This window comes from Strix uralensis, chromosome 5 (assembly GCF_047716275.1).
Source record: "Strix uralensis isolate ZFMK-TIS-50842 chromosome 5, bStrUra1, whole genome shotgun sequence".
In the NCBI taxonomy this organism is placed as follows: Eukaryota; Metazoa; Chordata; class Aves; order Strigiformes; family Strigidae; genus Strix; species Strix uralensis.
The window spans coordinates 82,262,784-82,284,976 of NC_133976.1; the positions used below are offsets into that span (position 1 = coordinate 82,262,784).

At 49.4% G+C, this 22,193-nt stretch overlaps 1 protein-coding gene across 2 annotated transcripts; it reads left to right on the top strand.

The window, feature by feature from the left end:
• Positions 1–2,331: 2,331 nt before the first annotated feature.
• Positions 2,332–22,091, top strand: PHC1 (polyhomeotic homolog 1). Of its 2 annotated transcripts, none has more exons than XM_074871987.1 (15): positions 2,332–2,436; positions 7,044–7,200; positions 7,822–7,932; positions 9,281–9,358; positions 10,123–10,272; positions 11,246–11,401; positions 12,423–12,921; positions 13,242–14,002; positions 16,096–16,243; positions 16,353–16,561; positions 17,164–17,278; positions 17,869–17,977; positions 18,614–18,764; positions 19,364–19,595; positions 19,915–22,091. In XM_074871987.1, the coding sequence occupies exons 2-15, from the start codon at positions 7,087–7,089 to the stop codon at positions 20,067–20,069; spliced, it is 2,988 nt and encodes a 995-aa protein (XP_074728088.1). In that variant the 5' UTR covers positions 2,332–2,436; positions 7,044–7,086; the 3' UTR covers positions 20,070–22,091. The 2 variants fall into 2 exon arrangements, with proteins under 2 accessions (XP_074728088.1, XP_074728087.1); XM_074871986.1 differs by lacking the exon at positions 2,332–2,436 and adding an exon at positions 2,962–3,138.
• Positions 22,092–22,193: the final 102 nt, after the last annotated feature.

A 22,193-nucleotide genomic window follows, 5' to 3' on the forward strand; every position in this document is an offset into this window, starting at 1 on the left:
GGGAAAATTTGCACCTAAAATGTGAGCAAGTGATACTACCTATGAAACAAATCCTGGCTTATATTTTGGCATAGCGCTTGACAGGTTTCCTGCAAGACCCTATAAAGCAGTATCACAAACTGTAGCATGACCCTCAGTGACAGCAGTTATGAGATGGAGCAAGTGCTTCATCAGGAGATGCTAAAAAGGCCAGAAGTCCACCATTTGGTGAGCAAAATGAGCAGAATTTGGTGAGCAGTTGAGGGACTGAGATTTACAAAAATAATGGTGGTGCATAAAGGGAGTAGAAAATTTGTTCTTCAGCAAATCTTTCCACGGCAGACTGGGAGCATGTGATAAATAAGTTAGAACTTTAAAACAAACAGAAAAGGTACTTTACACTATAAGAACTGGCTGCTACAAGAGTTATGAAAGCCAATACTATCAGCAGATTCAAAAAGCTCATAGACAAACTAATGGAAAACCAGTCTATACCAAAGGGAATAGGTTGTGATGTATCCTCCACCACCCCTACTACCATGCGTGGATGTGGGAGTAGAACAAGGGGAACGGACTGTAGATATTGGCCACGTGCACTTGCTCTCCCTGAAAAGTAGTAAGGGCAGCCAGTGGACTGAAAGATCCAGAGGCTTCCTTCCTTCCTGGGCCAACGGAGACGAGTGGGAGCTTCTTCTGCTTCAGATCCCACCAGTAGCAGGGAGGTGTGCGAGTTCACAGCAGACATGAACACACAGGTTAGCACTGGCAGGAGACACCCGTATAAACAGAGAGCATCAGACGCCTGATCCTGTTCCTAAGGACCAGTGATCAGAAACGCACCTTTATAGGTCTCTTGGGATTCTGGTCCCCCAAACCTTTCATCCTACCTGCTGGCTAGGCAGACCTAACTTTGTTATTGGATCCCACACACATGTACGCAACAGGAAATCACACCGGAAATAATTCGAATAATTTAATATTAATATACTACAGACTTTGGTGATCAAGTGCAAATCTTGTCCAAACAAACATACTGATTGCATCTGACCACCTCAGTTTATCCCTCTCTTTGCTTCATTTCCCCATGCTTGTTCATCTCTGATCCACCTTGATCCCTCCATTTCCCTGCCTGTGATTTTTACCCCAAACATACCAGCATAGCCTTGTAAATCCTCAAATTGTCTTTGATTCCAACATCCCTCCCCCTCCAAAGCACTCCCCGGTAAACCCTAAAGCCTCTTTATTGCAGTAGTTCCCCTTCGTTTGCATAGATTCCAGAGAGTTTCCTCCCTTGAATCAACTTCAGTGGGTTTTGCAACAGGGACAAATGACTTAGTCGTTCAACCAGTCGTTGAGGGTTTTAGGAGAGGTTGATTCACAGGGATTATGTCTGCTGGGTTCCCCGCCTTGTCATTGTTCCTTTGATCACTACCTGACCTTTTATTCTGAATAGCCTTAAATATCTCCTATAGCTTTTTTTTTTTTTTCCCCCCCAAGAGAATCAGCCAGGCAGTTTTCCATCTGAATTAAGAAAGAATCCCGAGCATTTAGAGCAGGTGTGTTTGGTAACAGCCCAAACACCTCCTGTACAGTGTGTTTTGCTGCTTTTCAGGCAGGCGCAAATGTTATTCTGTGATTCTAAGTCAACAGGACCGGGTCTCCTGTGAATTGATAGTCCAGCACCTTCATTACTGAACCAGATGCAATGTTCTTGCAACACGAGGCTCAAACATGTCATTTGCAGGAGCATTTATGATGCTCAGAGCCTCGGTGGTGCTCGAGCTTCTGCACCTTGTACATGTAGATGGAGCATGATTCATTTCTGCTTGTCTTTTGCTTCTTCCCACCCGTCCTTGGTGCATCCTTAAAGGAAACTCACCAGATCTCATCAAGATAAGCCACGGGTCTGAGCAGATCGGGCATTTCTCGTTTTCTTAGAAACACTCCTGCTGACTACAACATTGTTGTTAAAAATAAGTTTAGCCTAACTGACCACTCTTACCCTAAGCCAGGCAACTGACAGAAGAACTGGTGCTCTCCGAGACTAGCCGAGGGAAGCAAGGCCCAGGTGCCTGCACAGTGCAGCTTCTCTTCTGAAAGTCGCCAGCAAGCTCTGGCACTGTGGCTTTTTTACCCTCTTTATGCCGGTTTCCACTGTGCACCTCTACACGTGCCCTACGTGACCTGGCCAGAAAACCGCTATTACTGCTGTGTCCTGTTTGTTCACCAAAGCTTGTTCCGGGTACAAAGACAAACATTTTACAACCTACGTAAAACTACTAATGTTTAACAAGGTTATCCGGCCTCCAGGAGGACCGATCGCAAAGTGTGTCCCGGCAGCAGGGACGTCGGCTCTGGATGGCGGGGCGCACTCTGCGCCTCTGTGCAGTCAGGCCGCGATGCTCACCAACACCTTGATGCCTCGGTCTCCTGCCGCGGCAGCAGCCCGCCACCGAGGTACCGAGCCCCGCTCCCCGGCAGGGCCGGGGCGGGGGTAGCGGGGCGGGCCCCGGCAGCCCCAACCCCAGGCGAGGCCCCGGCCCGGGCCTGAACCCGCGGTCCCGCCAGGCCCGGCTGCCGTCACCAAGGCAACGGCAAGCGGCGCCCGGGGGAGGGGGTCACGTGCCCGGAAGCGCCTCGAGGGAGGAAGTGACGGAGCGGCGGGGAGCCCCAGAGGCCAAGATTTAAAAAAAAAGAAGAAAAAAAAGGAAAAAAAAAAAAAGGGGGGGGTGAGGGGGCGGAACCGGCCGGGGCGCGGCGCGAGCGTGCGGGCCCCGCCTCCACGCCAGGCCCGCCCCTGTTCCCCCCCCCCCCCCCCGCCCCGGGGCTGCCCTGCCAGGCCGCGGCCGGGCCGGGCCCGCCGGGAGCCGCCGCGAGGTAACGCCCCCGGCCCCGCCCTCCCCAACAACGGGGCCCCCGGGCGCCGCCCCGCCCCGCCCCGCCCGGCCGGGGCCCGGCCTGGCTGCCCGCGCGCGGGGGGCGTGTCAGGCGGCGGCGGCCCGGGGGCTCCGGTAACGCCGGCAGCGCGGGTCCCTCAGGCGGGCGCGGGAGCTCCCGGCTGGGCGGGCGGCGGTGCCGCCGCCGCCGCCACCACCACCGCTGTTGCTGCCGCCGCCACTGCTGCGGGAGGGGAGCGGGGCAGCGCCGCGGCGGCTGCAGGTGAGGCCGGGCCCGGGTGCGCGGGGCGGCCGCGGCGGGGAGAGTTCCCCGGGGCCGGGGCGGGCTGGAAGTTGACAGCGGCGGCGGAGCAGCCATTGTCTGCCCGGCCCGGCCCCGGGAGCAGCGGCCGGGCACAACTCCCCCTTGCAGCCCCGCTCCCGCCTCCCGGGCGGCCGCCGCTCCCCACCCCCCCCCCCCTCCCCCCCGCCGGTGGCCGGGCGTTAAACACGCGCCTTTCTTTAGCTCCCCGCGGCGGGCATCCTGCGGCGGATCCCCGCCTCCCGCCGCGGCGGGGCTGCGTGCACGGCACGTACGTGTTGCAGGGCGCCTGCACACTCTTTGTCGGCTTAACTTTGCTGCCGGAGTTACCGGCGGCCGGGGAGGGGGGGGGGGGGCGCTGCCCGCCGCGCTGTGTCCGTCCGGTGTGTGTGTGTCGTTCCCCCCACCCCGCTCCCCGGGCGCTGCGGCCCCGCTGACGGGGCGGCGAGGCGCTTGGCGGGGAACGGCGGGGCGGGGAGCGGGCGGTGCCGGGTCCCGCCGTGCGCGGGAGTCGCACCTGCGGCTGCTCCCCGAGCATCCCCCAGCAGAGTTAACGGGTCCCGGCAGTTTCACGCCTCTGCTCGCGTCGCTTTGAGACTGTGTTGTAGAAAACTACAGTAGCAGGGCGAGGAGTGTTGGTGTAGTCCCGGCTGCTCATTTTTCCTCCCCAAAACCTGTGAACAAACCTTGTGCAAGTCTTACTCATTCGCTAACTTAGTTTCTCGAAGCGACAAAACCAGTTGCAAGGTTAGAAAATGTTCTGCAGACAGCAGTCACGTGCCAGGGGGAATGGATGGGGTGAGTGAATAAAACTTTTCTACCTCCTACCTAGTGTTCAGTGGCTAGAGTAGATGTTTGGCCTGACTCTTCTGCTCTTGCACTTGAAAAAGGTCAGGAACTTGTAGACAGGCCACCTGTGGTGGTCGTGGTTTGTGCTGGCCCACGTCCTCATGCTTGTGCTGCACTGTGAGCTGGTTTTCTCCCTTCTCCTTCCCTCCCTTTCTGCTGCCTTGTCCGTCCTGCCATGGTGTTAATAAGCCTTTGTATCCTTCCGTGTTTGCCTTTTAGGGTGCAGGTCTAGCTGTGGTTAATTTATAGTAATAGCCACGTTGTTACTCTTTCCCCCCCCCGCAAGGTGAGTTGATTAACTGAATCTTTTGGAAAACCCATGGTTTCATCATTTTTAGTGGGTTATCCATCTCATGGAGCAGCTACCTGAGTCGAGTGATCTGATAGCCCAGTGATCACTAGGTTTTTGTAAGAGGAGGGTGCTGGGAGATGCCCTTGGAGGAGGGGAGAGGGTGTAATCCATGCTGTTTTGTGTGGGAATAGCCTGGTTTTGGATCAGATTTCACTAACACGGAGCTGCATCCTTAGATGAACTCGCCTGGGGAAATACTGTGCCTTTTCACTTTTGTATTTGGAAAGGGTTTTGCTGGATAATCCTGCTTGCTGTGAGTGACTTAAAATTCTTACCACCCTTCTGCAAAGGGAGGTATCTGTGCCCCCAAAAGGCCTTCTGCCTACACAGAGACCAAAAATTTTTGATGCCTCTCATCCCAGAGGTGGGATTTCAGTAGGATGCTGTTTGTGCTAGGACCTGATTTTAAGAAGATCTAGATCGATGTGAAACCCTCAAAAATGCTGGAAAACTTAAGAATCCATGGTGCTGTTTACTGAGGAAACACAGGTTGGTGGAGCAGAGCACCAAGTCAGAAGCCAGGTTTCTCCTTCTGGTGTGGCTGTTGAGAGTAAGGGTGTGTGCTACAGCTAAGCTGAACCTTACTTACCACCTTCTTTCTCTCGCTGGTGCTTGTTGGCATCACAAGTGAGCTAATTCAACTCACTGATCTGGCAGAAAATTATGTTTAGGGTAGCTTTTCTGCAAAGTTAACATGTTGATCTAGGGAGCACCAAAAGCGAGGCAAATGCTGGAGGAACCTGCACAGGGAGGCTGAGAGTGGGCACAGGAACAGAAACGGTCTCCTAATGGTAGCTGAGCTACTAGATAACATGTGATGTGTGTAGCTTCACTCAGACTTGCATTTTAACCCCATGCGAAATACTTCATTTATCTACCACACTTTCTTTCTTTCAAAAATATTCTCTCCCTTCTCAATTTTATTTATTTTCAGGCTTCATTTACTTTTTGTGGTGCTGCCCCCTGGGGAAGATCTTTAAGGCTATTGTCTTCTCCAGAGCTTTTGTGTTCTAGATGGGTTTATTGACCAACTGTTTCTGGCTGTAAGAGTTGTGCCTGATGACAGTAGGGACTAGTTAGGCGGGTGTATGTCTCAGTTGAGGAGAAGATGACTGCAGAGTGGAATTATGACCCCACTGCTGAAGCAGTGCAGGAAGCCAGTGCTGAAATAGCAGGGAGATGCCTGAGCAGGACTTGAGGGCAGAGGTAAAATGTGTGGGGAAGACAGGACTGGAGCAGCACCTATCTGCTTGTCAATTATAGAATCTTCCAGATTTTGAGGAGCTGGTTTGGAGCAGCAGTTCCCTGATTCAGCCAGCCATCTTCTGCAGTGTTCATGCTGTTGCCCTACTTTAAAGTCATCTGGTGCCCTTAACACCATAACAGAATTTAAAAAGTTGTCTGGTTGAGACTATTGTGGCTCCTTTTCTCTTGCGCTGGTCTGTTTGTTTATGCACCTGGAAAAAGTTGTGTTTGGTGAAGGCTGTGAAGCTCGAAATCTCTGGATTTGGAAAGGTCTATACACTGGTGCTGTGGGGGCCTGGAAGCCTTAGGGTCTCATTTAGAGGTCTCTCAGATATGTTGCGGGGGAGCCAGCTGGTGTTTTGGAAACAAACAGGCTGTCGGTGATATTGAGACTATCAGAATCTTTTTCTTTCTAATCTTACGAGGAATGATATCCTTCTAAAAAGTCAGCATTTTCAGTGGAGTTGTTGAATAATCATTTTTGCACTTTCCCTTTTCTGACTCTAAGCCCTCCTACTGTTACTCCCTGTGCACCTTTCTCGCTGCACAAAACTTTCTGATCATCCCAATGTCTTACTCTTCTGCTAAGCACTCTCTTCTGTCTTGCTTCTCTTCCTCTTGGCTGATGAAAGCCTTCTCCAGTCCTTTCTCAATCCTGTGGTTCACTGCAACTCATCATTCTGCTGTTGGAAGATCTCTCTGGCTATGCAATGACCTCTTCAGCAGATTTCCCCTTACAAGTGTTGCCAGTGAACCCTTCATCCACTCTGCTTCTGACTCCATCCCTCCTGAAAGCAATCTGCCACCACAGATACCAAATTCCAGTCTAATATCCAAGTCACGATCTGTTGGGAGCAATAAGTAGCTGGAAAGTCCATGTGATCAGAGAAAGAAAGAGTCGAGGGCTGGGGGCTAAACTGGGAAAAGGAGGGACCAAGCTGGTATTTCCGCAGTAGGGCAGCGGAGTTGTGGGATAATTATACCTCTTATGGGACTGAAGGAAGAGAGGATCAGAAGTTGCCAAAGTGCAGTGAGAGACTGTTACTTCAGTTCACTAGCCTCTCTTGAAGGAGAGGTGATCAGGTGTGGAGCCAAATGATTGTCTGAATGAGCTGCAGCTGCTCCTTCACTCTTGTGCCTTTTTAAGAGTTCAGGATGCTGTAGCTTCCAACTGTGGCACAGCAATAAAAATATGAGAATGTGGGCATTACATTTCTGACTGGGTTAATAAAAGATGGAAACCATGAGTATAATTCCTGGGTGATTTCAGAGCCCTGGCATCCCTGGTCCTCTGTGATGTAGCAGAGCTGTGCAAGGAGCCTGGTACTGGGATATTTCAGTAAAAAAATCTGTGTGATGCAGTGAAATAGGGTTTGGTTCTTTCTCTAGCCTGACTTAGTTTCCAATTCTTTCGATGTAGATCTGGAGTCCGTCTCAGCCTGAGCTCCCGGGATCCTGTCACCATGGAGACCGAAAGTGAGCAGAACTCCAGCTCCACCAGTGGGAGCTCCAGTTCTGGAGGAAGCACCCGTCCTCAGATATCGCAGATGTCTCTCTATGAGCGACAGGCAGTACAGGTGAGACGCCGTTATGTTCCGGGATGGCACGTGCATCAGTGCAAGGTGGTGGTGAGCCCTTCTGTGTTCCTCTGAGTTGTCGTGTGTCAAGGTGGGAGCGTGCTCGAAGGATTGTCATGTTTGCAGATTTAGAAATTCTTGTGCTGGGCCTGATGTTTAGTTCCTGTAGCCTGATACCGTGCTTCATGTTTTATAGGTTACTCTGCCAGTGTCCAGCCTCTTATGTTTAATCCGTACTGTGATCCAGTAGATTGATTTTAGCCTGCTGTTCTAGAGCAAATCATTCAGTTTATCATCCGAGTTCCTCTATACAGTGTATATCCTCCATGTACATACTATACTGGAATGCTTGTCTGTCTGCTTGAGCACGCACATCCCAAATACCTGGAAGTTTATTAAAGTCTTGCAGATGTGCTTCCCTCTGTCCTGGAATACACCTGTGATTGCCTGTTACCAAGTTTGTAGCTGTACTATGTATTTTGATGTGCTAATCTAGTGACTTTGCTTTTTTCATGGAGTCTAGGGATGGTCTCAGGGCTGTTATTTATGTCTTCTTTGCTCTCTCTAATTGCATTTCAAGGGCATGCTATTTTTGACAATTGGGTTTTCCTCTTTCTCTAGGCCCTGCAGGCACTCCAAAGACAGCCCAATGCAGCCCAGTACTTTCATCAGTTCATGCTCCAGCAGCAGCTTAACAGTGCCCAGCTTCACAGCCTGGCCGCTGTGCAGCAGGTGAGTTGCCAAGGGGCAGAAAGAGAGCAATTGGATCTTTCTCTGGGGAAGATCCAGAGATTCTCTCTTTATACAGTGACTTGTGCACCGAGGTCATCCTGATCCGTGATGAGACAATGAGTCCCTAAACACATTGTCTAAAGCTACTAAAAACAGCTAGTAAACTAGAAGCCTGATGCAAAGATTCATTTGGTTTTCAGATACAGAGCAGGGGAAGATAAAATTTGCCATCCCATGGCAACGCCCCACTGCACTTCAGAGGCCTATGACTAGCCCCTGCACCTTCTTTAAATAAAAGATGGGTGGTTAAATCAGCAGTGGATGCAGTAGTGTTTAAAAACTGTATTAAAGTGAAGCGTGGATTGTCACTTCTCTGAGAATAAACATGGTCTTGTGTGTGTGAAATTTCAGGTGGTATCCTCTGAATTTTCTGTCTTAAAACTTAGTAGCCCGTGTTTTCTTTACCAGTTACTAGCAAGAGGGATCTGAGGTACATCTTGTCCAGCCAGGATGGTGTTTCTTTAATTGAGATATGTTTATACAAATTGGGATATTTTTTTCTATGCGTAATTGTTGAGGTAGTTTTTTTTAAGCAATTTTGCTCACCTACCAGATTTTATCATCAGTTGAAGATGGATTATGTATGATGTGACTACAGTCCTGTCTGTGTAACAATATCTCCATCAGCAGCTGTGCTCCTTGGCTGTTAGTCCAGCATTTAGTTGTTCTCAAAATCCCTACCTGTAGTTTTATAGCATAGAGGGAATTTTTTTGCACAAATCTTAGTTATAAAACTAACTAAACTCGTACAGTGGAATTCCCATGGGATCATGGCGGGGGGAACTTAACAATATATTCATTCCTCCGCGAACCATATATGCTGTAATCTGAAATTTGTTACTTGGAGTGCTATCATTGCATTGTTACTAAACTGCCTAACTAGCCCAGCAAATTGCTAATATTGCAGGGAACATCGGAGTGTTAACAATGGATTTGCAGCATCGGGATGAGGGTTGCAGTGTGTAGCATGACAGGCTGGGGCAATGGTAGGGTGTATACCCACAGGTGGAAGGACTGGAGGTCATTTGGTGGACATATGGAGAACATAAGGGTCTGTTGTCCACTGCCTTGGGTAGTGTGTAGGACTGAACTGGTTGGGGAAGAGGAGGCACGTTGCTGCACCTGATTTGTAGGTCACAGCAGAGATTTGCTGTGGTTAGACTGTGCTCCTGTTCTCTGGAATGGAAGATGATGATGATGGGACTAGGTGTTCTGACAAAGCCAAATATTTGGGCTGGGTTGAAAAGTTTGTTCCAGGTACTCATTTCTCTGTCAATCTCTCTTGCAGGCTACAATCGCAGCCAGCAGACAGGCCAGCTCCCCCAACACCAGCACCTCGCAACAGACCACCACCACCCAGGCCTCTGTAAGTAACTGCTCCCTCACACACATATCAAAGCCTCCGTCCCACCCCGCACCTTGTTCTGTCTCCTCTTTGTCTTTTAGGAAGGGAGTCAGCCAGGGAAACGCAGCCTCTAAGAATGCTGGGAATCCATAAGATGCAGACAGCTTTGAGGATTTGGCGTGCTGTCATTATTGGTGGGGGTTGAGGAGACCAGAGAAGGTTTCTGAGTGGGAGAGGCCTCTCAGCTGGAAGGATAGACACTGATCTCTCTTTGCTGAGGCTTTGAGGATACATTGTATGAATTAGAAAAGGATCAAGACTTCTAAGAAGGAGGAGTCATGAGCAGCTTGAAAGGGAATGCTCTTTTTTTTCTTGGGCAGAGTAGTAGTTTGTTGAATGAGAAGAGTCTGGTTTTGTAGTGAGTATTGAGGAACTGGAATTTGTTCAGAGAGTAGATGAGTTGGTAGGGTAGAGGTTACTTTGTGGGTTTTTTCCTTTCCTTGAGAGGCTGGAAAAAAGTATGTATTTCTTTTGGATCTCTTATTGCAGTTCATGCTAAAAGTGATATTCGGGCTCAGCAAACAAATGAGGTTAGCATCCAGGGCTTTGGCTAGTTTAGATTGTGTAGCCTCTAAGACAAGAACTTTTTTCTTCTTGGTCCCCTGTGGGATACAGGAAAAAAACTGTAAAATGTCTGTTCTGGCTGTACCTCAGTAAGTGAGTTTGTATTTGTTTCTTTGCCTCCATCTCTTCATATATGTTTTGGGGCTTTTCTCTGTTTTAAGATCAACCTAGCCACCACATCAGCTGCTCAGCTGATCAGTCGGTCACAGAGCGTGAGCTCCCCCAGCGCCACAACCCTGACGCAGTCTGTGCTCCTTGGGAATACCACCTCACCACCCCTCAACCAGTCGCAGGCCCAGATGTATCTCCGGGTAAGAGATGTGTAAGCAAAATATGTGCTGACTGTGAAACCCACTTCCTAGCCACTTCACTGTTTCACTGCTTGGGATTACCAACACCTTTGGGCTACCTCTAGCTTTAAGGATGAGGCACTATATTTTAAATTCATATGGGGAAGCTCTTGTCTCTGAAACCACAAGTTTAACCCTGGACTCAGCTGAGGGTAGATGAGCTTTGTGTTGTTTGGCTCAGGTGAGATTGTTTAAGAACTATGTTTGTCTCTGCTCTGCATAGATGTTAAAGATCCCATGGCACTTCTTACGAGAGTGTAAATGTGAGAGATATGTCTTAGACTTGAATATAGCTCACAGAAATAAAGCTACTCTTCTAGTTCAGTGCTGGAATAGATATATGGTAAATTACTCTCTTCTACCATTGCTGACCTCAGGGATGTAACTCAGAATTCAAGTAAGTCTAGAAACATAAATGAACATGAACAAATGTGTCATCCTTTTATTTGCTTTCAAGTGCTGCTAAATAGAAGACTTTAGGCTTGATTATATAGTCAGTCTGGGGTTTAGTTACCTAATTGAAAAATATTTTCTGTGTCTGTTGACTTTAGATACAGATTGTAATCTCCTTCTTTTCAAGAAAGCCTGGTCTTGGATGTATTCCTTTTATCACTGTTTCTCAACCAGTCCCAGATATACATCTGAAAAATCAACAATAGCCCAGTCTTTTAGCCAGCACAGGGCAGTCTGTGCGAGCTGGCCCAGGCCCATGTTTTATAGAAGAGTGCTTGTTTCCATAAGGCAACTGTTCCCAGTTTTCTGCTCCTGAGGCTTATGTTCAGTGTTACAGTGCAGGGAAGGGTTGGGGGTTTTACAATGTGTGATATTGCAGCCCAGTGTTGCTTTGTAATCTATTTGCTTGTGGTTCGTTGTCTGTCTTTCTCTCTTCCCCTCCATTCCTCTCATTCCACATCACCTGACCCTCCCTCAACAGCCACAGCTGGGGAACCTGTTGCAGGTAAACCGGACCTTGGGCCGCAATGTGCCTCTTGCCTCCCAACTCATCCTGATGCCCAATGGGGCCGTGGCCGCTGTGCAGCAGGAGGTACCACCCACTCAGTCTCCTGGGGTCCATGCAGACACAGACCAGGTCAGTGACACCCCCCTCCCAGAGCCCTCCCCTTCCCCTGCTCTCCCTCACCCCACACTCTGGTGTTGCTCTCCAGCTGTCCCTGTATAGCAGATTAGCTCTGTTTTATCCCCAGCCTGTGTCCCTGTGCAGGCAGCAGATTCTGTTCTCTCTTGCTACCCTTTTTTTGTGTTTTATTTTGCCTCCAGAGATGGAATTCATTTCTACTTAAAATTTCTGGGGTGAGCCACAGGCTGGATCAATCCCATCTTCACAGTTTCTCGATTGTTCTTGTGTGAAAAGCATTGTTGAGTTCTATGTTCAGTTTTCAGTCACTTGCAATGAGGAGTCTTTGCTATAGGTAGTATTCCTTCACCCACTTGGTTTGTTGTTGTAAAGATGCCATAAACCGTGCAGGCCACAAGGTCTTAGCTCTACCATTCATCTATATGTAACTCCAGGGAGCTGCCGTGGCTTCCCATTTACCTCGTCTTATCCCAGTCATTTTTGGGATTTCCAGTTACTTCATATTTTTCTCCTCTGGAGCATTTCTTTGAAGGAAAGTCAGAGGATGGCATCACCAAAATGCAGAGGAACTGGTGAAATCTGAAGGGCTGCAGGCCACAAGTAGATCTTTGGGTCTGCTGAGTGGAAAACCCTGCACAGGGGGAGGAGGCAGGTGGCACAAAAATTGAAAACTGGTCTTTAAAGGGGTAACTCAGTGCTTTTAGAGCCATGCTAAACTGGGTCCTACCAATGCAAAGCAGGCAGGTCTGAAGGCTGTCCCGTGCCTCAGGGAACGGCGGTGTCCTCATGTGCCCGTTCAGAAAGTGCCACGAGGTCTTTAACTTCCATCAGAGATGGGGTGGGAGGGAGTTCAGGATAATGTTTCCGGGGGAGGGCTGCACCTGAGCTTTGTCCTGCAGTGTTAGCCAGCTCCCCACATGCAATTTAAAGCATGTTGCTTATGTGTTCTCTGCCAAACTTTCAGCAAGTAAAGTATGTAAAGCAAACTGATTCTGTTCTGTATATGTGTTTTTAGGTGCAGAACTTGGCTGTGAGAAGCCAGCAGACCTCGGCTGCTAATGCCCAGCTCCAAGGCTCTGCTCAGAAGGCAGCTCTGCCAGGAAACTCCCAGGCTTCGGGCTTACCGCAGGCCACCAGCACGGGCCAGACCTTGGCGGTGGCTCAGGCCTCCTCCGGCAGCGCAGGCCAGTCCCTCAACTTGAGCCAGGGGTCAGCGGGCAGTAACGGTGTCTCCGGGGGTGTGGTGGCAAGTGGTGGGAGCCAGACCTCAGCAGGATTGAGCCAGACCTCCTCGGCAGGAGCCACAGGCAGTTGCCAAAGGAAAGGCACGGGGGTGGTTCAGCCGTTACCGGTAGCAGCTGCCCAGGCTGTGACTGTCAGCCAGGGAAGCCAGACAGAGACAGAGAATGCAGCCACAAAGAAGGGCGAAACGGACAGCGGCGGACAGCAAACGGTGGGCATGAACCTGACCAGAACTGCTACACCAGCACCCAGCCAGACGTTGATCAGCTCAGGTAAGCGCAGACCTGTCCCTTCTCTGCAAGCCCACTGGGCTTTCACAAGAGTGCCACTTGAAAGCCCAATGGTGAGAGGTTTTCCAATGTGCCTCCCAGCCTCTGGGCTCCTGGAGGTTTTTCTCTAGGTGTTATCCCTCTTTATTAGCCAGAAAAGTTGGTTTAGTCCCTCATGTGTCCTCTGCCAGTCAGCTGTTAGTCATTTTGGAGCTTAATGACTCAAACCAGTGCAGTGGCTGCCTGCCTTTGTTGTTGTTGTTCCCAGCTGCACTGTTGCTAACTTTTGTGCTCTCCCCTTTTCCCACTCTGTGTTTTCACAGCCACATATACGCAGATCCAGCCGCACTCACTGATCCAGCAGCAGCAGCAGATCCACCTGCAGAAGCAGGTGGTGATCCAGCAGCAGATCGCCATTCATCACCAGCAGCAGTTCCAGCATCGCCAGTCCCAGCTCCTCCACACAGCCACCCACCTTCAGCTGGCCCAACAGCAGCAACAGCAGCAAGCACCATCTCTGACCCAACAGCAGCAGCAAGCTCAACCTCCGCAGCAGCAGGCTCCACCTCAAAACCAGCAGCAGGCTCAGACCCTCGTGGTACAACCTATGTTGCAGTCCCAACCGCAGCCTGTGCAGCTCCAGCAGGACAGTCCTTGCCAGCCAGCCACCAAGTCACCCGTTCCAATTCAGTCAAAATCTCTGGTCACCCCCATCAAACCACCTCAGCTTGGGCCTGCCAAAATGTCGGCAACGCAGCAGCCTCCGCCGCACATCCCCGTGCAGGTGGTGGGTACTCGACAGCAGGGCTCAGGCCAAGCCCAAGCGCTGGGCTTGGCTCAGATTGCTGCAGCAGTGCCGACGTCCAGGGGAATGCCAGCCGTGGTCCAGCCTGTTTCCCAAGCCCATGCTGCTTCCCCGTCATCTTCTTCAGCTCCAGCATCCTCGCAGGAAGCTCCTCCTCTCACCACAGGGGTGAATTTGGCACAAGTTCAAGGCACAGCCCACATGGTGAAGAGCCCAGCCTCCTCTCCAGTTGTGGCTCAGATGCCAGCAGCATTCTACATGCAGTCTGTCCAGTTGCCAGTAAGTGATACCATTGAGAAGGAGAATAGCATATGGATTCTCTTTGTTCATTCCTAGGACACCAATCGCAGCCCAGGCCCAGGTCAGTGGGATGGGATGGGTAAGGGTTTGGGTAAAGGGATGTGGAGACTTTTTCCTCTCAAAAACACTAATTCCAGTCCAGCCCTTGGGGTTACTGACCACAAGCATTTCTTTTCTACATTATCATTCAAAGGCTTGCGTGAGGTAAATAGGTGAGACTCAGACCCTGCCCCAAGTGGGGTAGGTGTCCACATCACATACTAAATATCATGTTTAACGGTGTGGTGGGTTGACCTTGGCTGGCTGCTGCGTGACCATCAAGCTGCTCCATCACTTCCCCTTCACAACAGGACAGGGGGAGAAAAATACAGCGAAAAGCTTGTGGGTCAAGATAAGGACAGGGAGATCACTTACCAGTTACCATCACGGGCAAAACAAACTCAGTTCAGGGAAATTAATTGATTGACAATTAATCAGAGTATAATGAGAAAGAAGAACAAATCTAAAAAACACCTCCCTCGCCTTCTTCAGTTTCAACTTCATTCTTGACTCTTCTACCTTCTCCCCCTGAGCAGTGCAGGAGGATGGGGAATGGGGGTTGTGGTCAGTTCATAATGTTTTGTCTCTGCTGCTCCTTCCTCCTCACACTTTTCCCTTGCTCCAGGGTGGGATCCCTCCTTTAGGAGACAGTCCTTCACAAACTGCTCCAGCGTGGGTCCCTCCCTCCCAGCAGTTCTTCAGGAACAGACTGGTCCAGCGTGGGTCCCCTGTGGGGTCACAAGTCCTGCCAGGAGCCTGCTCCAGCATGGGCTCCTCTCTCCACGGGGCCACAGGTCCTGCCAGGAGCCTGCTCCAGCATGGGCTGGCTCTCAACAGGGTCACTGCTTCCTTCAGGGTACATCCACCTGCTCTGGTGTATGGACATCCATGGGTGCAGGGGCACAGCTGCCTCACCATGGGCTTCACCACAGGCTGCAGGGGAACCTCTGCTCTGGCACATGGAGCATCTCCTCCCCCTCCTGCACTGCCCTTGGTGTCTGCAGAGTTGTTTCTCTTGCATATTCTCAGCTGCTGTTGTGCAGTATTTTTTACCCTCTCTTACATATGTTATCACAGAGGTGCTACCAACATTGCTGATGGGCGTGGCCTTGGCTGGTGGCGGGTCCATCTTGGAGCCAGCTGGAACTGGCCCTGTTGGACATTGGGAAGCTTCTGGCATCTTCTCACAGAAGCCCCCCAGCTACCAAAACCTTGCCACATAAACCCAATGCAAACAATAACTGGCCTCTTTGTTTCTCTCAGGAGAGGTGAGAGTTGAGTGGGCCATGAAGACTGACCTCCCCTCTCCTCACTGGGTGTGGATACCTCCGGGTCAGAGACCCCTTGGTGTGTCGTAACAGTCACTGACTCTAGGCCTGAGGATCCCCTATGCAGAGGCTACGCAGGGGAACACAAAGATGGCTCATATTCCACAGGCCTCATCCATGCTGCTGTGAATTGTCCAGCTAGGGCCTGCCTAACTCCCTGGGACAACAGCACTTTGCCAGCTCAGAGTCCTTTAGCCAGTTGCTGAGACTGTTTATAAACTCTGGCTGCTGCTTCAGGAAGGTGTCACAGGATTTGTCTGATTTTTAGAGTAGGGGGACAATTCTGCTGTCATCCAACGTATGCCCCCTACTCGTTTGACTGTCCTCCATCAAAACTCATCTGATTTAGCCAAAAGCCTGTTTGGAAATGGCTGGGTGACTTCCATTCCATTTCTTCCTGGAATAATCCTTTGAGGATCACACAGTGTCTTGGTATTATATCAATGGATCAAAGTGAATTGGGACACCAGATCCTAGTCACAGTGGCACGGTAGTGAGTCTTCTGAAGTTTTGCTCCCTGCTAGGCACATGCTCCTAAGTAGAGATATGTACTGTGAGGGAGCTAGAGGCATTTTCCAGGAGAAGGAACCAGGCTGGAAGTGACGTACAATGGAGTGAGATGCATCTTCCTTTTGCCTTTGATCTGTTTTGTTCTTTGCTTTGGAGCTCCTCTCTCTGCTTAAGTGTTCCTCTTTACTCACACAGGGCAAGTCTCAGACCTTATCGGTAAAGCGCAAGGCAGAGTCAGAGGAGGAGAAGGAGGAGTCACCTGGTGTCACTGCACTCCTGCCTGCCAGGTCCTCTCCTGTGACAGACAGCCCCAAAAACATGGAGGAGAAGAGTGGCCTTGGAGGTGAGGTACAAAGAAAAGCTCTGCTTGTGTGTGCTAATGATCTGATCTCGTGTTCCATTTGAAGTAGATGGAGCAAAGGTAACTGACTCTCGTGCTATTAACTTCCCAGATAAATCTGATCCTGCTGCTGTTGCAACCCCAAATACTGCCTCAAGTGAAGGAGGATCAGTCACCCCCACCTCTGCTCCCACCCCAAACCTGGCAATGGTGTCACGTCAGATGGGAGACTCCAAACCCCCACAAGCCATTGTCAAGCCCCAGATCCTGACACACATCATTGAAGGCTTTGTCATCCAGGAAGGAGCAGAGCCCTTTCCGGTAGGGATTCTCTGTGGTGGGGGAAGACGTAGTGCTCTCTTGGGAAGGTGGTGAGCTTCCAGCTTTGGACAGGAGTTTCTTTCCCCATATTCCAACTCAGCATTTTTAGCCTGAGACACAGACAGTGAAGAGTAAGGGAAAGGAGGGAGGTGCCACGCATGAAGCAAGGCACTAAGTGGTGGCATTAAAGAGAGTAGGTTGGAAGGAGTAAAACAGGTGTGATGGGAACTGTTTTCTCCAGTAGTCCCCAAAGTGATAATTTATGCAGGAGTTGTAAGAAGGTTCTTCCTTCTGATTTTTAGTGAGGAAAAGATGCACTGTGGTTTGAACAAGCAGCTAGTGAAGTTAAAGCAAATAAGGGGAAATGCAGTTACATGCAATTGCAGGATATTGAAGGCAGATAGTACTTGGTGATCTTTGAATGAACAGCCAAGCCTGTGAGTTGGGAAGGAGTAGTAACTTTGTTCAGCATCTCTCCTTCCCTAGTAGGCAGAGGGTTTCTTCTGAGCTGTAATAAGGTGTGAGCAGCATTACACCTTGCAGAGGGCGGTGGACACAGACAGTCCTTTACTGATGGCCCAACTCCTTCTCTTCCTGTCTAGGTGGGTTGTTCTCAGCTGCTGAAAGAATCTGAGAAGCCGCTGCAGGGAGAGGCTCCTTCTGGCCAGAGTGAAAACCTGTCCAGCAATTCTCCGGGAGGGGACAGTGCTTCTATGGGTGAGTTTCAGCACCAAGAGGCCTAGCTAGCGTTCCTGAAAGTTTCTGCTCTGTGATAACTGTACCTAACTTTATAACATTATGGACTTGTATTTCTTCCTGCTAACTCCTTAGAGACCCAAGCTATGGACCTAGGATCTCCTTGTCTTGAGTGCCAGAAGACAATACTTTTATGTTGTTAATATGATCTAACACACCCTGTGTCAGCAGTAAGCAGGAGAATCTGAACTGTACCTGTCTCTAATGACCCTGAAGGCTGTGAAGGATGCATGGACACAGCAGAGAGTGCAGTGATGGGAGATTTCCCACACGGCCTTGTAGGATATGAGGGATACGCTATTTTTTTGCTTGTCAGTACTGTTTCACTGAACAAGAAGAAATAAACTGCTTCGTTCAATATTCTGGGATCCTAATTAGTGGAGCTTCTGCCTCTCTTTCCTCAGCTTATTCCCCAAGCTAACTGCTTAGTAGATTCAGTAGAAAATAGTGCTTGGAATATGTCTGCTCTGAAGAAGAGTAGTGGAATGGGGAATTGTGTGATCTGCTTCAGTTCAGATCATCAACTGGTGTATGCTTCTGTGTCTCACTAGAGCTTGATAAGAAGGCAAACTTGCTGAAGTGTGAATACTGTGGGAAGTATGCCCCAGCAACCCAGTTCCGTGGCTCCAAGAGGTTTTGTTCCATGACCTGTGCTAAAAGGTAATAGCAAGACATAATCTTTGTTTTCTCTGACTAAACATTCTCTAGAACTGGGCATGTGCCCCTTCTCTGGGTAGTGTACAACACTTCAGAACATCTGATCCTCCCTCCATGGGATGCACTGGCCACAGATATCCTTTAGGATTCTAAATTATTTGTGAATGCTTCTAGGTCTGGAGAGGTGGATGTGGTGTTTGAGTGTAAACAGGATTTCAGACTTGCTCAGAAAATGAAGTGGGAAGTTCTGGGGCTCCAAAGAACTTCTTGACTGACTAAAAGAATGTGTTCTGGTAGCTGTCTGCTGCATTGGTACTAGACAAAGACACAAGGGGAGCATTGGGGAGAAGTTAGACTAGTCATTGCTGCTTCCTATTGATAGCAGAGTGCTTGTTATGGGTGGTCTTTCCCTCAGGGGAATGACTTAATTAACCCTTTAGATGTTACATCAAGACTCTGATGTCCAAATATTGCTTGTGTCAGCAGTCTGGACTGGTTCCTTCCAAGGGGAAGCCTGAGGAGGAGGAAGAACAGAACTTGATGTTAAAGAGGAGTTGTATGCCCATCTAGAGGAAGGAGAAGCAGTAGGTTTTGATAGTTGCCATTTCCTAACTGCTGCTCTGCTTCTACTTATTTAAGGTACAATGTTAGCTGCAGCCATCAGTTTCGGCTGCAGAGAAAGAAGATGAAGGAATTCCAGGAAGCTAACTACGCGCGTGTGCGCCGACGGGGACCACGGCGCAGCAGCTCTGAAATTGCTCGAACAAAGATCCAGGGCAAGCGCCACAGGGTAAGGACAGAGTCCTGCCTGCCTCTGTCAAGGCAGGGGTCAAAGCTCTCACTGCTGGATGTGCCACTTTCTTGTGATGTAGTCGTACAGGGTACGTCAAGTGCACAATGACACAGTTGTTACACAAGGCACGGGGAGCTGTTCTAATTGCTCATCATCTGCAGAAAGCGGGTTCACGTTTGTATTTGTTCTGTTTACTCTGGTTTGCTCCTGTGTGTGTCTCAGAGGTCTCAGTGAGTGAGATCAGCTGACAGCCTCTGTAGAAAACAGTCCACTTTTCCCATTTGATTAGTGTTCTTCCACATGAATTATTCCAATCAGATTATAGAAGCATCGAATGAGCTTCAGTGCTGATGTGAGGAAGAGGAATGAACTGGGGGAGAATGGGCAGAAGGAAGAGGGAGGGAGGTGAGGGTAAAGTCTCCACTCTCTGGCATCAGGGAGCTCTTGTGTCAGCTGCTTCTGGACCAACAGCCTGAGACAGTTGTCCCAGATCGTTGGGACGACTTCTGCTGTTCCCAGTGTATTGTTTTGCACCTAGTAAATGTGAATTTCTGGCAAAGCACCTTTTGTTTTCTTTCTTTCCTATGGGCTTGTAGGGCCAGGAAGACTCAAGTCGAGGCTCTGATAACTCCAGCTATGATGAAGCTTTGTCCCCTACGTCTCCAGGACCCCTGTCAGTAAGGGCCAGTCATGGAGAGAGGGACCTGTCAAACTCTAGTATGGCCCCACCTACCCCAGATCTACACGGCATCAACCCAGTCTTCCTGTCCAGCAATCCCAGTCGCTGGAGTGTGGAGGAAGTGTACGAGTTCATTGCATCATTGCAAGGTGAAGTTAAGATCCTCTCCTGCACTCCTGTATTCCGGTAGCATGGGGGAATTTGTTGGTTCTCTTTCCAGAAAGAAAGTGGTGCCTAATGCTTTTATTGTACTTTTGTACATGTTTCTGAATTGGAGTAGATGGTACAGATGGACGATTTGTACTTCTCAAGTAGCCCGTGTCCTCAGGCAGACCGGGGACTAGAGTGGGGAGGGGGGTCAGTTAGATTCCTAGCTTGCTTCCTGTACCTGCCAGAGGCCCGAAGAGTGGGAATGAGGGCAGAGCCCAAGGCACATCTGTTTCTCAGTGCTGTTTTTTGGCTTCACAGGATGCCAGGAAATTGCTGAGGAGTTTCGGTCACAGGAAATTGATGGCCAGGCCCTGTTGCTTCTGAAGGAGGAACACCTCATGAGTGCCATGAACATCAAGCTGGGACCAGCTCTCAAGATCTGTGCCAAGATCAATGTCCTCAAGGAGACCTAACAGCTCTGAAGCCAGAGGTCTCACTTTTGCTCTGACCCCAGGGTCGCAGGGCAGCTGCCAGCTTTGGAGCATCCTGCTGGGGCAGGGAAGAATGGGACAGTCCCCTGTGGTCTTGCATTCAAGAATGAGATAACTGATTGAAACTGCCATGCACAAGCCCATGTCTTGGTCTCTTAATGGTGCTACAAGGGGGAGGAAAACTCCCACCTGGGGCCTTGAAACATCTTTCCCTCTTCCTGATTTGAATATGCCTCTCTTGTATACCACATAAAAGACCTGAAAGGGACCTCCTTCTGTCTTAGCAGACTTCTGAAAGGGAACTGCTCTCACCCTTTTTTTGCTACAGCAGGTCTGCTAGATCTTAGTTTTGAATCTCACTGTGCCAGAACTTGAGGCATAGGAAGAGTTGGCCCCACATGGACATTGGGAGCAGCTGTGCTTGGGGCATTTAGGAAGGGGAACTAGTAAATTCCAAGTGACAGAGGTGGACAAACAAGAGTTTGAGCAAAAGGGGCTGCTGCTGTTCCACTCTTAAATACCTAGGCTGCTCGTGAACTGGGTTGAATAGCCATTCCAGCATGCATACCAAACCTGAAGGCCTGTGGCAATAGGAGCTGCCTTAGCTTTACTGTCTCCTGTAGAGAATGCAGACTGAAGACAAAGTGTTGCGGCAGCTATCCACTCCAGATACTCCTCTCTGAACCAGTCAGAGGAGGATTTATCCTGAGTACTTATGACAAGGTGATGGGAAAATTGATGGGGAGGGGGATTGTCTTATGTTAGGGAACCCTGCAGCACTAGGTTTGTCTCCCCATTGTGCTAGGGCATAATTTACAGATCCAAAGCAGTCTCCAGAAGCGCCAAGGCTCTTCATAAAATGGGCTGGGGTTTTGGTTTTGGGTTTTATTTTTTGTGTTCTCTTATCAGTTTGTATTATTTTTGTGTCTGTCTTCATTATCCTCAGGAGAGCTTATGGGACAAAGTTTAAGCTGGCAGGATTGTATTGCCTGCCTCAGGTTCTCTTTTTTTTTTTTTTTGGTGTTGTAAAACAAATATTTCTCTTCCTCAGTTGAAAAAAAAACCCAACAGAATCACACCCTCCAGCAACTGAATAGTAATCCTTTAGTGCCACTTCTCCTTTCCAAGGGGTAGAATTATGTTAAAGTCCCTCCCTTGCAGCCCCTCCAGGTTGGTTGGGTTTTTTTAAGGACCAAATGTGGTATTCTGAAGTTTTGTAACCAGATTGCCAAAGGTGAAAACCTGGTCAGAGTTCTCTTCCAGAAGCACCTCTGCTTCAAACAAACAGGCAAAAAACCCCTGAAGACATTACACAAAGCATGAAGAGGTAAGTGCCCCCTAGAGCCAAAAAGCTGAAAGCAAGATGATTTTATAAACCATGTGTCTCAGCTTTTCTGTTTTCAGAAGTTTCACTTATAAGTGAAACATAAGACAGTTTTGTGTGGAAAGCACCTACTGTTGTAGGAGAGCTGTAGTAGCATGGGAGGACTAATAACACAGCTAGGAAAACATTAGAGATCTTTGGAATGGGCTCTTTATTGACCCATGTTAGAAAAAGAGAGGAGGGAAGGTGCTGAGAAGGTGGATAAAATGTGGCAGCAGCTTCCTAGTCTGAACTGTACTGTTGAGTCCCACTTTAATGACATCCTTGGTCCTGTGAGAGAATTCTGGGGCTTCAAAAAAAATAGGCCCAAAGGAAGCTGCCCATGCTTGCACCCCAGTAACACTATTTGGTCTGATGTAATTTGGGGGCAGGGAAGGGGGAGGTTACAATCTCTAGCAGCAATCAGCAGAGGAAGACTGCCCTTAAACCATTTTATCTGTAGCAGGCTGGGTGTGATAAAACTCCTGTTTAGTTTGACCCTTGGCAGGGTCGGCAGGCAGCTATCCTGCCTATGGTACTAGCTACTTCTGAGGACCAGATTTTATTTCAAAGGGGAAGGCTTCACTTCTTCATTTCATGTTCAGTGTTCTTAATAAAAAAATGCTTGTTCAGGCTTTGCAAGTCTGGCTACTTTTTAACCCCCCCTCCGCAACCTGAACATTAACTTAGTGTTTGAGAACTACAACTGGCATCAAAAAGTTACTTTTGATTTTTATTGTTGC